The sequence below is a fragment of the Theropithecus gelada genome, chromosome 12 (assembly GCF_003255815.1).
Source record: "Theropithecus gelada isolate Dixy chromosome 12, Tgel_1.0, whole genome shotgun sequence".
NCBI lineage: Eukaryota > Metazoa > Chordata > Mammalia > Primates > Cercopithecidae > Theropithecus > Theropithecus gelada.
The window spans coordinates 49,719,852-49,735,526 of NC_037680.1; the positions used below are offsets into that span (position 1 = coordinate 49,719,852).

General features: G+C 43.2%; 1 protein-coding gene across 3 annotated transcripts; it reads left to right on the forward strand.

The window, feature by feature from the left end:
- Positions 1-1,199: 1,199 nt before the first annotated feature.
- CDCA7 (cell division cycle associated 7) lies at positions 1,200-15,406 on the forward strand. 3 transcript variants are annotated; one of them, XM_025405208.1, is made up of 10 exons: positions 1,213-1,358; positions 5,083-5,208; positions 5,626-5,862; positions 9,637-9,873; positions 10,233-10,310; positions 11,246-11,440; positions 11,907-12,047; positions 12,739-12,888; positions 13,581-13,717; positions 14,064-15,406. In XM_025405208.1, the coding sequence occupies exons 1-10, from the start codon at positions 1,338-1,340 to the stop codon at positions 14,092-14,094; spliced, it is 1,353 nt and encodes a 450-aa protein (XP_025260993.1). In that variant the 5' UTR covers positions 1,213-1,337; the 3' UTR covers positions 14,095-15,406. The 3 variants fall into 3 exon arrangements, with proteins under 3 accessions (XP_025260996.1, XP_025260993.1, XP_025260995.1); XM_025405210.1 differs by having other exon boundaries at positions 1,218-1,358; positions 5,758-5,862; positions 14,064-15,329; XM_025405211.1 differs by lacking the exon at positions 5,626-5,862 and having other exon boundaries at positions 1,200-1,358.
- Positions 15,407-15,675: the final 269 nt, after the last annotated feature.

The window sequence follows — 15,675 nt, forward strand, 5'->3', positions numbered from 1 at the left end:
AATTCTGTAATTTCACCACCCACCAATAGCCTCTCCTCCTGGCACTCACCTTCTAGACGTTGAGCTATTTGTCCCTCGCACAGTGGCAGAGTAATCACTAGGTACGTGCATTTAAGAAAGGCAGGAAGACTCCTTCCAATCCATTGTCCTCGGGCATTATTTACTTGCTCAGTTTTTGTATTCAGTATACCCAGAGAGGAACACAGTATGTCCATGCACACTCCTACTGCGAAGGAATTAATTATTCCCCAGAGAAAAGTTTTGAAATGAGGTGGGAAATGCGAATGTTTTTATTTCAAGCGCTTGTTTTAAATGTTGAGAGTATAATTAGTGTCTTCTAAAGGAACTAAATTTACTTTTTCTTCTAGAAGCAAGTTTTTTGCTCTTCACACACACAAAAAGCCTCACTTTATTTCATTATTTCGTTGTAATGCTAAGTTTGGTTAAAAGGGCAATGAAAAGTGTTTCCCGTTCGCACTGACTCAGGGTAGTTCTCAATTCTGAAGACAGAAAAGGTCATCAAGCCACAATTGTTAAATCTTTAGTTTCTATCCCCAACAGATAATCGTTAAAGGTTAACTATATTATAGATGTCTTCATCAAGCGGCTGCGGCTTTTCTTCTACTTTGAAAACCACAAGTCTAATATAAAACAAGTCGGCTTCCTGTGCTTTTTGGAAAGAAAGATCAGGATTTAACTATTTTTATTGCTTCAGATAATGGTGTGGTTCCCAGATAAGAGGTTACATCCAGGGGCGGTGAATTGGATTATGAAGAGTGGAGTTCGTGCTGGATTCTATGAGTTTTTAAATCTTGTAAACCGCATGCAGCAATGAAAGTGCTAAATGCCATGGTGCGTGACCTGCGCCACCCTCGCACTGCTCTCCTTTACCCCCGAGACTCCACTTTTCCTCCGCCACCACGAGAATTCATGCAAATCAGCCAGAAAACCCCGGGGCAATACGAACCATTTTCGCGCCACTCGCTCAGGACCGTACAGCTGCGTAAGGAGAGTGGTCTTTGTAGCCCCTAAAGCGCCCCTTTCTCAAAGGGATTTTAGGAGTAGCCAAGGCTATCCTTTTAGGTCAGAATATATAGGGAGGTCGTGTTTTTTCCAGGGGATCATCTAGTCTTGCGCCGAGTCTGGCCGTTACCACAGCTTTCAGGACCTGTGTCCCAACGCGGGAAAGACAGCCCGAACCCCGCCCCTCCGGGCCCGGGTCGGCGTGCCCCGCCTGCAGGCCGCGCTGCTGCTGCTCCTCCTGCTGTGGGACCGCTGACCGCGCTGCTGCTCCGCTCTCCCCGCTCCAAGCGCCGACCTGGGCACCCGCCACCAGCATGGACGCTCGCCGCGTGCCGGTGAGGGCTGGGCGGGCTAACCCGAGGGGCGGGCGCGGTGGGTGCTGGACGCAGGCGGGCGCGGGCCGACCCTCTCCAACTCCGCAGCCTAGCGCTGCCTTTCAACTGGTGGCCTGCCTAGGCGTTGCCCGCTTGGGCAAGCCCCCGATTTAGTGCACCTAGAATAACTGAGGGCCATGGGGACGTTCCTGCGCGGCGTGCGCATCCGAAGTGCGGGCGGCGTGGAGACTTGAGTCGTTTGCAGGACCGCTGGCAGCGCTGGAAAGCCCTAGGCACGTGCGCCCGCCAAAGGCCGGACACCGGCCGGGAGGGCTGGCCGGTCCCGATTGTGCCTGCCGGGCAGAGCCGGCCGGCTTGCCCCCTAGGAGTTTGTCCTGCGGCGGCCCATCCTTTTTCCGCACACAACTCGGAGCCAGTGCGTGGCTCGCCGCGTCTATACCCACGCTAAGTGGGTGGCCCTTGGGCGCGCACCCCTCCCGGCAAAAGCCGCGTCCGTTTCTAACCGCTGAGGGCCAGTGCGTTGGATCGTTAAGGTCTTTCGAACCGGTCTCCTAGAACTTGGCTTGCGCACGCAGTGGGAAGCGACGGTAGTACCGGGCGGTGGTTAAGTGCATTTAAAGGGCTTGGTGGGCCAAACCGTTCGCCGACCATTTGCTCGTTTCCCACTTCCTCCACCCCCACCCCCAACCCCAACCCCCAACCCCCTAGCCTTACTCTTAGCTGCAGGACGTTGCTCTGAATGGAACGTTACTTTTTGCTCTAACGGAAGCCAGAAGGTAGGGTCGGGCTCCTGGAGAGGGTAGAAGAGTGGGGGTTGGGTGAAACGGAAGACAATGACACGTTTAAAATAAGTATCAGGGGTTTGGGACCCACGCGGGGGAGGACAGGTTCGCGGGGGTGGGTGCGATGAGGCGTGGTTTCAGGGCTGAGTCGCCGCCCCGGTGGAGCTGGGCATTGGCTTTCTGGATGTAGAAAACCATGTGTAGCTGGTCTTGGAACCTGACGTGCCTGGGTTCAAATTTGAGCCGCCATGGGACTTCAGTAATCCATTTCGCCTTCCTGAGCCTCAGTTTCCTCATTGGCTAAGTGAGAATAACGATAGCACCTATGTTGCAAAGAATTAAACCTGACCTGAAAGCGTACTTAACATAGTGCCTGGCACGAAAAACTACTATAAATGGTATTAGTTATTACTTACCTGCCAAAGAAGTTCATCTCCGTCTTGACTGTTTGCCTTGCTGCTTTTTTGTGGCTTTTCCTCCAAAGATACATTTGCCTGGTAAAGAACTCTTGGCTTGTGCTGACTTGTTAAAACTCAGCATGTATTTCTCGGACAGCACCCAATCGAATGCCGCCTTTGAGGCTGTCTGGGGCCTCTGGCTGCTTGCAGGTAGATTGATGAATAAAAGATGGTAATTCCTGCAGTAATGCGAGGAGTACTGCTGTTCCTGCCTCTGTGATCTTGCAGTCTATTACACCTTCCTGGGGCCTTCAATTTCCTTATCTGGAAAATGGGATCTGAGATCCTTTTCAGTTCCCAACATTCATTGTGTCCCAGGCTGGAGTGCAGTGGCACAATCACGGCTCACTGCAGCCTACCGGCCTCAAGCAGTCTTCCCACCTCAGCCTCCCAAGTAACTGGGACTACATGTGCGCACCGCCACACTCGGCTGATTTTTGTATTTTTAGTAGAAACGGAGATTCACCATGTTCCCCAGGCTGGTCTCAAACTCGTGGGCTCCAGTGATCCTCCCACCTTGGCTTCCCAAAGCGCTGGGATTACAGGTGTGCGCCACCCTCCTACACACACACCTAACCTTTATATTTAGTAGCTCTACCTTTTACACATTGTCCTGCCTTGTTAAAAAGGCAAAAGACAAAAACTTCCTAAGATGATTGAACGGAGTTTACTTAGGGGTATAGGGATGTTGGGAGTGCCCTCATGTATTTTCAAGAGACTGAAATGCGTAATGTTAGGCAAAGAAGGAGGGCAACAGCGTTCTGGTCACCTGACATCTTACATCTTAGCATATTTTGTAGAATCTGTAGCAGAGCTTGCCCTTTCAAAGTTTTCAGTATAAGGAATCACTTCTGCTATTCCATGGCCCCATTTAAGAGAATAAAAATACAGGACCTAAAGCAACACTTAAGAAATCTCGTTAAATGTTAAGAAATGACAAACCGCTACCCTTTTTTACACAAGATAGATGCCAATTGCATTTTCTGAGAGCGGTGCCAGGCTGTTCAGTATTTATGAATGAATGAAGCATTTCTATATAAGTAATTTGCACTTTATAAAAGGACTTTTAAAAACTTAAGTCTTGTATAGCAAAGGGACAGCAGAAAGAGCTGAATGACAGCCTCAAGTAATAGAGTGCTAAAATGGAATCAGGTATCCCACCTGCATTTGGAGTGCTGTTTGACCTTTAACTTGGCTCCTTGTACCATCTGTTGAAGGGTTTGATGTATTTGCTTTGTAAAGACTTGTGTGGAAATCAGGATAGCCCTCTTGATTGGAATGGGGCCTGCTTGGAAGCCTGCCATCTTGAAGTAGAGGTCCTGCCCAGTTTTTGTAGTTTGTGAAATTAGCATCACAGTACATAGCCCAAAGCTTACAAAAAATACCTCATTAGCTTGATTTTGGCTGAGGGAGAAAATCTTTCTGCCATTTTGTACTTTTGAAATTTCCCTTTAGAAGTATAGTTTAATTTAAAAAAAAAAAACAGGTTGGATTTTAGGAGTTTAGCATTAAAAACTCCTGTGGAGCTCAGTATAATGCTAAGAGCTGAAGATTAGGGGCTTATAAAGGTGGGTTGAGAGGTAGCTCTACAGATGTTTGAAAAAATTGATAAATGTCTTTATAATTTTCCTGCCAAGGGATCCCTTCTTAGAATTTGACCTGGTTTTGGCCGGGCGCGGTGGCTCACGCCGGTAATCCCAGCACTTTGGGAGGCTGAGGCGGGCGGATCTCTAGGTCAGGAGATTGAGACCATCCTGGCTAACACGGTGAAACTCCGTTTCTACTAAAAATACAAAAAATTAGCTGGGCGTGGTGGCGGACGCCTGTAGTCCCAGCTACTCGCCTGTAGTCCCAGCTACTCGCCTGTAGTCCCAGCTACTTGGAGGGCTGAGGCAGGAGAATGGCATGAATCCGGGAGACGGAGCTTGCAGTGAGCCAAGATCGCGCCACTGCACCCCAGCCTGGGCAACAGAGCAAGCCTCTGTCTCAAAAAAAAAAGAATTTGACCTGGTTTTAAAGATTTTTGGGTCCAGGTACAGTGGCTAATGCCTGTAATCCAAGCACTTTGGGAGGCTCAGGTGAGAGGATCGCTTGAGTCCAGGAGTTTGAGGCCAACCTGGGCAACATAGCAAGACCCCATCTCTAAAAAAATAAGTTAGCTGGGCATGGTGGCACATGCCTGTAGTCCTGTCTACTCAGGAGGCTGAGACAGGAGGCTTGCTTGAGCTCAGGAGTTCCAGGTTGCAGTAAGCCATGATCTCACCACTGCGCTTTAGCCTGGATGTCAGAGCGAGATCCTGCTTCTTACAAAAAGAAGAAAGAAAAAGTTTTTTGTAGCAGTTGACAAACTTCCTTTTCTATGTAGGGTATGATAAATGGACATATCTACTCTGTGCTGTTTGAACCTACTAAACCAAAAAAATGATGTCTTTAGTTAAATAAAGTAAGCATCATGCTTAATAGGGTTGCTATTTCCATTTGCAGCAGAAAGATCTCAGAGTAAAGAAGAACTTAAAGAAATTCAGATATGTGAAGTTGATTTCCATGGAAACCTCGTCATCCTCTGATGACAGTTGTGACAGCTTTGCTTCTGATAATTTTGCAAACACGGTAAGTGCTGCCTGAGAATAAACAGAATTGAGTCTGCAGTGCTCAAAATGCCCCAGATGCTTTGTGCGTGATTAAAACTGCTTGCTTTTTGCCTACATTTCTATACAGCCGTTATGAAAATACAGTATGCACTATAATTTCATTTCACTTTTTGCTGTGGTTCTAGGTAGTAATTGTTGGAGGTAGATTAGCTACTTATTCTATCCTTTTGAAATGTCGCCTAACCTAACATGCATGATGATTTGCCATAACAACTCAGAAATCATTTGTAAACCTCTGAACCATTTTTCTTTGTAACAAAAGCTGTTCTCTTGTAGTGCACTTGTAAATGTGATTTGCTCTCTGCACGGTTTATGGAAAATTGGTTCTTGAAAAAGAAAAAAAATGCACAACCACATTTATTTATTTATTTTACAGAAACCTAAATTCAGGTCAGATATCAGTGAAGAACTGGCAAATGTTTTTTATGAGGACTCTGATAATGAATCTTTCTGCGGCTTTTCAGAAAGTGAGGTGCAAGATGTATTAGACCATTGTGGATTTTTACAGAAACCAAGGCCAGATGTCACTAACGAACTGGCCAGTATTTTTCATGCCGACTCTGACGATGAATCCTTTTGCGGTTTCTCAGAGAGTGAGATACAAGATGGAATGGTGAGTTTGAGAATTTCACCAGTTTCAAGAAGTAAGATACATTTAGAGGCATGACATATTTTTAAAAAATTTTTTCTTACGATTTTGATTTTAGTCATGCCAACAGCCTTTGTTGACCTTTTTAAAATTTTGAGTATTTTCTTCATGTCTTAGAGCAGTGTTTACTAATGTAGCTGGACTTATAAATCATGAACATTTTGTAGGCTCTGAAAATTTGGAAACTGGTAAGATAAAATTGGCCAATCTCCAGATTTTCATTACCACAAAAATCCAGCCTAATCAGAAAGCACACTAGTCCTAAATATTATCTACATTTGCATTTAAGTTCAAGTGCCCAGCCCTAGTGCCTGTCATAGAGCAGACCTTTGATAAATGTTGGTCTCATAGTAGATCTGTGGCTGCATCTTGAAAACCTGTGATAACTTATGTGCAGGAGCGCCATTGCAGATAATGACATTGAGGGCCCTGCCTGCTGCTACTTTTGCTCCTTGGTTGGCTTTTCCTATGCACGCTACCTTCCTTTAACTGCTGCTGCCACTGTTGTGCTGTGCCTTGGTCCCACTCTTTCTGAGCGTACTGTTTAATTCTATACACATTCTCTCATTCCAAAGACTTTCTCGACAAAGGAAGCAGTGCATTCACTGATAATCAGGTGCATGCTCTTCAACTCACTGGTCTGACATGGATCCACTGCCTGAGGATCACAGTTTGAGTAACATTGATACAAGTGGCAGTCCACCTGGCCAAGGAGTGTTTTGGTCCAAATCAGTGCTTACTGGAGTTTGTTGCAGAGGGGCCAGTCTGCAGATCTGCGTGTGACACAAACATTGTCAATAGCCTGAATAATTTCTGGGCAGTGTTTCAGTTCTTTGAAGATACTGTCATGATTAATAAAATGCCAATTCATTATAATTGGTAGGAACTCATGAAAGGTTTTTGTTGTTTTGTACTCTCTAAATCCGTGGACACTAAAAGTACAAAAAGCTGTTTGTGGGCATGTAAGACTTTTTTGAGACAGGGTCTTGCACTGTCAATCAGGCTGGAGTAAGTGGTGCGATCATGGCTCACTGCAGCCTCCACCTCCTGGGCTTAAGTGATTCTCCCTCCTCAGCCTACCCAGTAACTGAGATTACAGGCATGTGCCACCCTGCCTGGGAACTTTTAAAAATTTTTTGTAGAGATGTGGGCTTACTTTGTTGCTCAGGCTGTTCTCGAACTCTTGGGCCCAAGCAATCCTTCCATCTTGGCCTCCAAAAGTGCTGGGATTACAGCCATGAGCCACTTTGCTGGCCTTAATAAATATTTTAGTGTTAAAACTGGGTCTTTATAGGTGAAATTCAGGGACTTTATGGGTGATATTTTTTCTTCTCTCTTTTTTTTTTACCTGCAACCATTACCACAGTCAATTTTGGAGTACCATTATGACCCCGAAAAATGACTCTGTACCCATTAACAGTCACTCCTTATTCTTTCCCAACACCCCTAGCTCCTGGCAACCATCAGTCTGCTTTCTGCTGTCATAGATTAGCCTGTTGTGGATATTTCATATAAATTGAATCGTGATATGTGTGGTCTTTTGCGACTGGCTTCTTTCACTTAGGATAATGATTTCAAGGTTTATTATGTTGTGGCGTGTGTTAGTTCATTTTATTGCAGAATATTCTGTTGTGTAAATCAACCACATTTGATTTACCCATTCATCAGTTGATGGTTAAGTGGGTTGTTTGCACTTTTTTGGCTATTATGAATAATGCTACTGTGAACATTCGTGTACAAGTTTTTGTGTAGATATATACTCTTAGGTATGTACATAGGAGTAGAATTGTGGTTCATGTAGTAACTGTTTAACCTTTTGAGAAATAGACAAAGTGGCTATACCAGTTTACATTCCTACCAGCAGTGTGTGAGGGTTACAATTTCTCCAAATTTTTGCTAATAGTTTTTTTTATTTTCCTTTTGCTTTTTTTTTTTTTTTTTTTTTGAGACAGAGTCTCACTCTGTCACCCAGGCTGGAGTACAGTGGCACAATTTTGGCTCACCACAATCTCCGCCTCCTGGGTTCAAGCGATTCTTGTGTCTCAGCCTCCGAGTAGCTGGGACTACAGGCGCGTGCCACCACACCCGACTAATTTTTTATATTTTTAGTAGAGATGGGGTTTCGCCGTCTTGGCCAGGCTGGTCTCGAACTCCTGACCTCAGGTGATCTGCCCATCTCAGCCTCCCAAAGTGCTGGGATTACAGATGTGAGCCACCATACCCGGCCTTCTTTTGCTTTTTAGCTCTACTATGAAGTGGTTGGTGTCTCATTATGTTTTGTGTGTGGGTTTTTTTGTTATTGTTGTTTTGTTATTGTTTTTGTTTTTGTTTTTTTTGGAGACGGAGTCTTGCCCTGTAGCCCAGACTGGAGTGCAGTGGCATGATCTCAGGTCACCGCAACCTCCGCCTCCTGGGTTCAAGCGATTTTCTTGCCTCAGCCTCCCAAGTAACTGGGATTACAGGCGTGTGTCACTGTGCCTGGCTAATTTTTGTATTTTTAGTAGAGATGGGGTTTCACCATGCTGGCCAGGCTGGTGTCCAACTCCTGATGTCAGGTGATCCGCCTGCCCCGGCCTCCCAAAGCACTGGGATTACAGGCGTGAGCCACTGCGCCTGGCCTTTCATTGTGATTTTGATTTATATTACCCTATGGCTAATTTGGATAAATTTTTAATGATGAAAACCTATATTACTTTTGGAATCTGGAAATATTTTTATTTTGAGCTTCTGAAATTATATTAGAGAAGTACCTAGAGAAGTCAAATTTATAGACAGAAAATAGGATGATGGTTGCCAGGGGCGGAGGGAAAGAGGGAATGGGGAATTACTGTTTAATGGGTATGAGGGAGTTTTAGTTGGAGAAGATGATAACATTCTGGAGATGGATGGTGGTGATGGCTGCACAACAATGTGCATGTATTTAATGCCATTGACCTGTGCACTTAGAAATGGTTAACATGATAAATCTTATGTATATTTTATTATATGATTTTGTAAAGTAGAAAATTGAGATATGTTAATATAATTTAATATTGCCATCAACATTGAGGCCATATTTATAGGGGAACACATTTTTTTCCCTTTTTTTTTTTTTTTCCCTCAAGACAGGGTCTGGCTCTGTCACCCAGGCCTGGCGTACAGTAGCACGAACACGGCTCACTGAGCCTCTGCCACCTGGGTTCAAGCCATTCTCCCACCTCAGCCTTCCAAGTAGCTGGGACCACAGGCGTGCGCCACCATGCCCAGCTAATTTTTGTATTTTTTTTGGCAGAGATGGGGTTTCACCATGTTGCCCAGGCTGGTCTCGAACTCCTGGGCTCAAGTGTTTCACCCGCCTTGGCCTCCCAAAGTGCTGGGATTACAGACGTGAGCCACTGCACCCAGCCAGGAGAACACATTTGTTCTTGTCAGAATTCTTTTAAAATACATAAAGATCTGTTTTTAAAGAAATGAAAAGTAGGTGGTAGGAATTTTAACATTTAAAAAAAAGGCTCAGACCCACAGGCCTAGGGACTGTGAAAATAGCTTATAGCAGTGTGGTCCAGATAGGCTGCATGGAATTAAACTGCATTCTGTTGATTGTTGTACTCTTTGTAGTTCCTGATTTTGTTACCCAGAGGTATCAATGTTCAGTTAAAATTCATTTCAGACAAGTGTCTCGTTCAGAAGGGACTTTGTAGTCATACTGATGAAGCTTGTCTGCTGATCAAGTCCTAATGACTCCATTGTTGTGATTAGAGGCTGCAGTCAGTTCGGGAAGGCTGTAGGACCCGCAGCCAGTGCAGGCACTCTGGACCTCTCAGGGTGGCGATGAAGTTTCCAGCACGAAGTACTAGGGGAGCAACCAACAAAAAAGCAGAGTCCCCCCAGCCCTCAGAGAATTCTGTGACTGATTCCAACTCCGATTCGGAAGATGAAAGTGGCATGAATTTTTTGGAGAAAAGGGCTTTAAACATAAAGCAAAACAAAGCAATGGTAGGTATCTGACTTTGTGTTAGAATTATTTTTTCCTCTCTAAGCGACTCATTGCTTAAATCTGTTCCATCACACAAAAAAGTTATTTTTTTCTGTTACATGAATAAAAAGTTACTTTTGTTTACCTGTGAAGTCTTCAGTGTGTGCCTCAAAATGTGTTTCCTTCCCTGAACTCCTTTTTTGTAATCTGTTAAAGGCCTGGTTAAGTGTATAGGAGAAATCAGAAACTTTGAATGTGTCAACTTACTTTCAAATTTCAAACCAGGAGATTTGTACTTCAGTATTTTCAAGAAGTTAGTTGCTCATTTTCAGCAGTTATTCTAAGCCAATGATATCAGTTTAATTTTCTCCCTTTTTAGCTTGCAAAACTCATGTCTGAATTAGAAAGCTTCCCTGGCTCGTTCCCTGGAAGACATCCCCTCCCAGGCTCCGACTCAGTAAGTACCAGTCCTTGTTTATATACAGTAGCGTTTTGGGCACACGTAAGGTAGATCTGTGTTGTATTTAAAAATCTAATTTCTTTATTTGTGTGGCCTTCTAGACAAACGAAGGGGACCTAGAGGAAACCCCCTGACAGATCTCTGGATGATCCTCCATGAATCCTGGGTAGTTTGGTCTCTCCTTGCTGTGCTCCTGTGGCACTAAACCCCTTTTGATTGGTTATTTCTTTCCTTCCCAACTAGACTAAGCCCCTCACTAGGTAATTAGTCAACTAGACTAATTACCTGCCCTCATGGGCAGGTAATGGAGATCAAAAATTTTTTTCTCTTCTCCAGTGTGAGCACATTCCTCCTACATGGTAGATGTGCAATAGATGTTTTTAAAATTGGAGAATGAAAATAGAATAAGAAAATCACAATTTCTTATCAAGTCATAGCTGGGTATCATACAATTGCATTCTGAAGAATTAAGCTGCTACAACTCAGGGAGATTTGGTGTGTCTGCTGTGATAGAAAAGATTTCTTTTTCCTGCCTTCCCCTGAGGAAAGGAAAGATGGAAAGAGGGAAACCATACAGATATCCCTTTATTGTGCAATGTAGAAACTGAATGTGTTTCTACAGGGTCAAGAGACATCAGAGAAAAAAATTTTTTTTAGAAGAGAAGATCATTTCTTACATCTTCATTAAGTAAAAGAATAAATAGCTCATCTCTCAAGTTGAAAGAAACTGGGCTTGGTGTTACAAAAGCAAAATAAAGATAGCCATATAGGTTTTAGGCTCATTTTGCCATGCATTATGTAAATGACAAAGAAAATGAAAAAATAGAGCTCTCTTTACTTAAAACATCCTTAAGGAGAAGGTATGAATTCCCCAAAGTACTACTTCTCTTTATTGTGGAATAAATGGATTCCCTTATGCGTGCTTTGTTTAGCAATCAAGGAGACCGCGAAGGCGTACATTCCCGGGTGTTGCTTCCAGGAGAAACCCTGAACGGAGAGCTCGTCCTCTTACCAGGTCAAGGTCCCGGATCCTCGGGTCCCTTGACGCTCTACCCATGGAGGAGGAGGAGGAAGAGGATAAGTACATGTTGGTGAGAAAGAGGAAGACCATGGATGGCTACATGAACGTGAGTTCTTTGCATTGGTACTTGCTCTTCTGATTCTCATCTTCAGTAGGCCTGGCATCGTACACAACGCAGGTACACACACATCCTCAACACCAGGAGTTCCATAGTAAATGTTTTTCTCTAACCATTCACAATTGTAAACGTCACATAAGCTTACTTGGTAATTTTATTAGCAGGTGAGAATTGGGTTTTCTTCATCTCTTCTTAATTGCAGGCATTGTTTCCAAAATGTCCAGTTATGGCTACAGTAAGCATATGGCCAGTTTTTCTACCATTAGCTCTAGGAGAGATTTCCAGGTTGAAGTTCGTGAGAAGAAATTACAAGTCAAGTATCTGAGATTCAGAGCTGGGGAGAGCCAGTTTTGAATCTCTGTTTCATATTTGAATCTCCAGTTCTCAGTTTTGAATCTCTTTCAATCAGTTTTTCAGTTTTTAAGCTCTGTGTTTTGTATTCCTTGTGATGCAGGAAGATGACCTGCCCAGAAGTCGTCGCTCCAGATCATCCATGACCCTTCCGCATATAATTCGCCCAGTGGAAGAAATTACAGAGGAAGAGTTGGAGAACATCTGCAGCAACTCTCGAGAGAAGATATATAACCGTTCACTGGTGAGAGCCTCTCAATTACACCTGAGAATGTAAACATCTGTGAGAGGAAGAGACCTTCTGTCCCTAAGTGTTGCCCAGGGTCTAAAGGGCTTAGCATGTGAAATCTGTGCCTATATGTTTTTTTCACACAAGGAAGGAAAAGTTTTAAGTATCCCTGGGATTTAGCCCTCTTTCACAGTGGAATTATCTGCTTAGTAAGTCTGTAGTCGTGGTAAATCTTTTCTCCTAATTTAGAAATCAATTCATTCAACATATATTTATTGCATATCTATTATGTGTGTATACATAGCTAGGTGCTGGGGTGTGGTGGTGCACCGAAGATAAAAATGGATTTGGGTAGGTTATTTTTTAATAAGACCTTTTTTTTTTGGAAATTGGTTTTACCACACCAGGCCAAGTTTTATGTTTTTAGTGGAGATGGGGTTTTGCCATGTTGCCCAGGCTGGTCTCGAACTCCTTGGCTCAAGCGATCCACTCTCCTCAGCCTCCCAGAATGCTGGGATTACAGGTGTGAGCCACTGCACCTGGTTGAGTTATTTTTCATACCCTGGCATGTACATGTGTATACAGAGATTGACAGACAAAATGTAAGACTATACTACGAAGAGGGACATTCTGTAAATATGCCATTTTCTCTGTTAAAAAGCAGTGGCTTTTTGTTTTTTGTTTTTTCTTAATTGCTTATTTGTAGGGCTCTACTTGTCATCAATGCCGTCAGAAGACTATTGATACCAAAACAAACTGCAGAAACCCAGACTGCTGGGGCGTTCGAGGCCAGTTCTGCGGCCCCTGCCTTCGAAACCGTTATGGTGAAGAGGTCAGGGATGCTCTACTGGATCCGGTAGGTGCCTTGCCAGGGGTTGGTCCTGTGGGCTTGAAGGTCAATCACAAATTGTGATGAGGCCAGAAAAAGGCATTGGTGAAGAGGTGGAGCCCTTTCTGTTATGGGGTGCCCTTTTTTTTTTTTTAAGATGGAGTCGCATTCTGTTGCCAGGCTGGAGTGCAGTGTCGTGATCTCAGCTCACTGCAACCTCTGCCTCCTGGGTTCAAGCGATTATCCTGCCTCAGCCTCCCAAGTAGCTGGGACTATAGGTGCATGCCACCACACCCAGCTAATTTTTGTATTTTTAGTAGAGACGGGGTTTCACCACGTTGGCCAGGATGGTCTTGATCTCTTGACCTCGTGATCCACCTGCCTCAGCCTCCTAAAGTGCCGGGATTACAGGTTTGAGGCCCCACACCCATTCCAGGGTGCTCTTAATTCAGAACACAAATGAATTCAGAGTGATGGTGCTGCATAGGCATGAGCCGCTTCCACCATACTCAGGTCTGAACTGTCCCTGGGAAGTTGCTGCTCCATTTATTCCTGGTAGCTGCTTGTAACTTCCACTGCTGGAAGGAAGCATCAGGCATGACTAATGCATATTAATCATATAAATTTTTAACCGTAAAGAAGGGGTTAAATGTAATGTAGATAAGTTGGTGGGGAGGTAAGGTTTAACTGAATTGTGCCATTTGACAATCCTCCTTCAGAACTGGCGTTGCCCGCCTTGTCGAGGAATCTGCAACTGCAGTTTCTGCAGGCAGCGAGATGGACGGTGTGCGACTGGGGTCCTTGTGTATTTAGCCAAATACCATGGCTTTGGGAATGTGCATGCCTACTTGAAAAGGTAGTGGGTGTTTTTTTTCTCTTCCACATCCGAATCTTATATTCATTTATATCTTAATGAAAAGATGACAGATGTCAGAAGAGTGGTTATGTCTGGCGGGGTGGAGACTGACTGGAAAGGGGCACGCAGGAACGGATGAGAACGTTTTCTGTCTTCACTTAGGTGGTGGTAACCCAGGTGGGTGGGTGTGTATGAAAAAGTCAGATTATATACTTGAAGATGCGTACACTTGACCATAGTCATGGTACAACACAACAAAAATGTTTTTAAAAATGAATTAGGCTTTCAAAAGAGAATTCTTTGGCTGAAAACTATGTCCTGACACGTTTCCTTTTGTCTTTCACAGCCTGAAACAGGAATTTGAAATGCAGGCATAATATCTGGAAAATTTGCTGCCTGCCTTCTACTTCTCAAATCTGTCTTATAAAAGTTTCCAATTTTTTCACTGAAACCTGAGTTAAGAATCTTGATGATCAGCCTGTTTCATAAGAAACTCCAATCAAGTTAATCTTAGTAGACATGTGTTTCTGGAGCATCACGGAAGGTATATTACTAGTTACACTTTGCCCTCCTGCAGTTTCTTCTCTGTTCCCAACCCCCATCTCATAGCATCCCCCTCTATTTCCAATGCCCCTCTCCAACCGCTTAGTTTTTGAATTTCTTTTAAATTACAGTTTTATGAAAGCATATTTTATTTACTTGGTGTTGAAATAGCCCTCATAAAACCTAAGCACTTGGAAACACAATAAAAGTATTAACTAACTAGATCTATTGAATTTCAGAGAAGAACCTTCTAACTTGTTTACACAAAAACAAGTATGATTTAGCATTCATACTAGTTGAAATTTTTAATATAATCAAGGCACAAAAGTCTTAAAACCATGTGGAAAAATTAGGTAATTATTGCAGATTGATGCCTCTCAATCCCATGTATTGCGCTTATGTTACAAGTTGTTAACATAGTTGAGACTTAATTTCTCCTAATTTCTTCTGCCTGAAGGGTAAGTGGTGCGTCCAGCTTACACAATCATGATTCAAAGGTTGGTGGGCATGTAATACTTTAAAAGTATGATGGAAGAGCTATCTGGAAATTATGAGTAGGCTGAATTTTCGGTACAAAACTTTAGTATAATTGTAGTTTGCAAAGTTTATTTCAGTTCACATGTAAGGTATTGCAAATAAATTCTTGGACAATTTTGCATGGAAACTTGATATTAAAAACTAGTCAGTGGTTCTTTGCAGTTTCTTGAAAATTTATAAACCAGGCACAAGGTTCAATTTAGATTTTAAGCACTTTTATAACAATGAGAAGTGCCTTTTTGGAGATGTAACTTTCCGCAGTTTGTTAATCTGACATCTCTGCCAGTCGAGTTTCTGGGCAGATTTCCTGTGTCAGTGTTCCCACTCCTTGTTGCATTAATCAAGTTATTTGGTAAAGGCGGAATCTAAGTGTTTGTATGTCCCGATTTACTTGCATGTGTAAACCATTGCTGTGCCATTCAATGTTTGATGTGTAATTGGACCTTGAATCGATAAGTGTAAATACAGCTTTTGATTTGTGATGCTTTTATACAAAAGTTTATTTTAATAATAAAATGTTTGTTCTAACTTGTCTGCTTTTTAAAAATAATCTTACTGTACTTCTAATTTTTTTCTCATATTTAAATAAAAGGCCATTTCTACCTTTTCTAAAAATGTCTGCCTTTTGACTGAAGTTTCTGAAGTTCTAAGGTCAGCTCATTTGGAAGGACCTCACTAGGTGACAGGACTGGTACCTATGATCAGAAAATGGGCTGAGATCACCACAGTGCCTGATAGAAAACAATACGTGCCCATGAGGTTTTGTAGTGTTTTCCTTTGTGTTGTGCTTTGCAATCCCTGGCTTACTTTTATCAACCATTCAAACATTAAATGCATGCTGTACATTGAGGCTTGTTCCAGGACTGTGAGAATCAAAA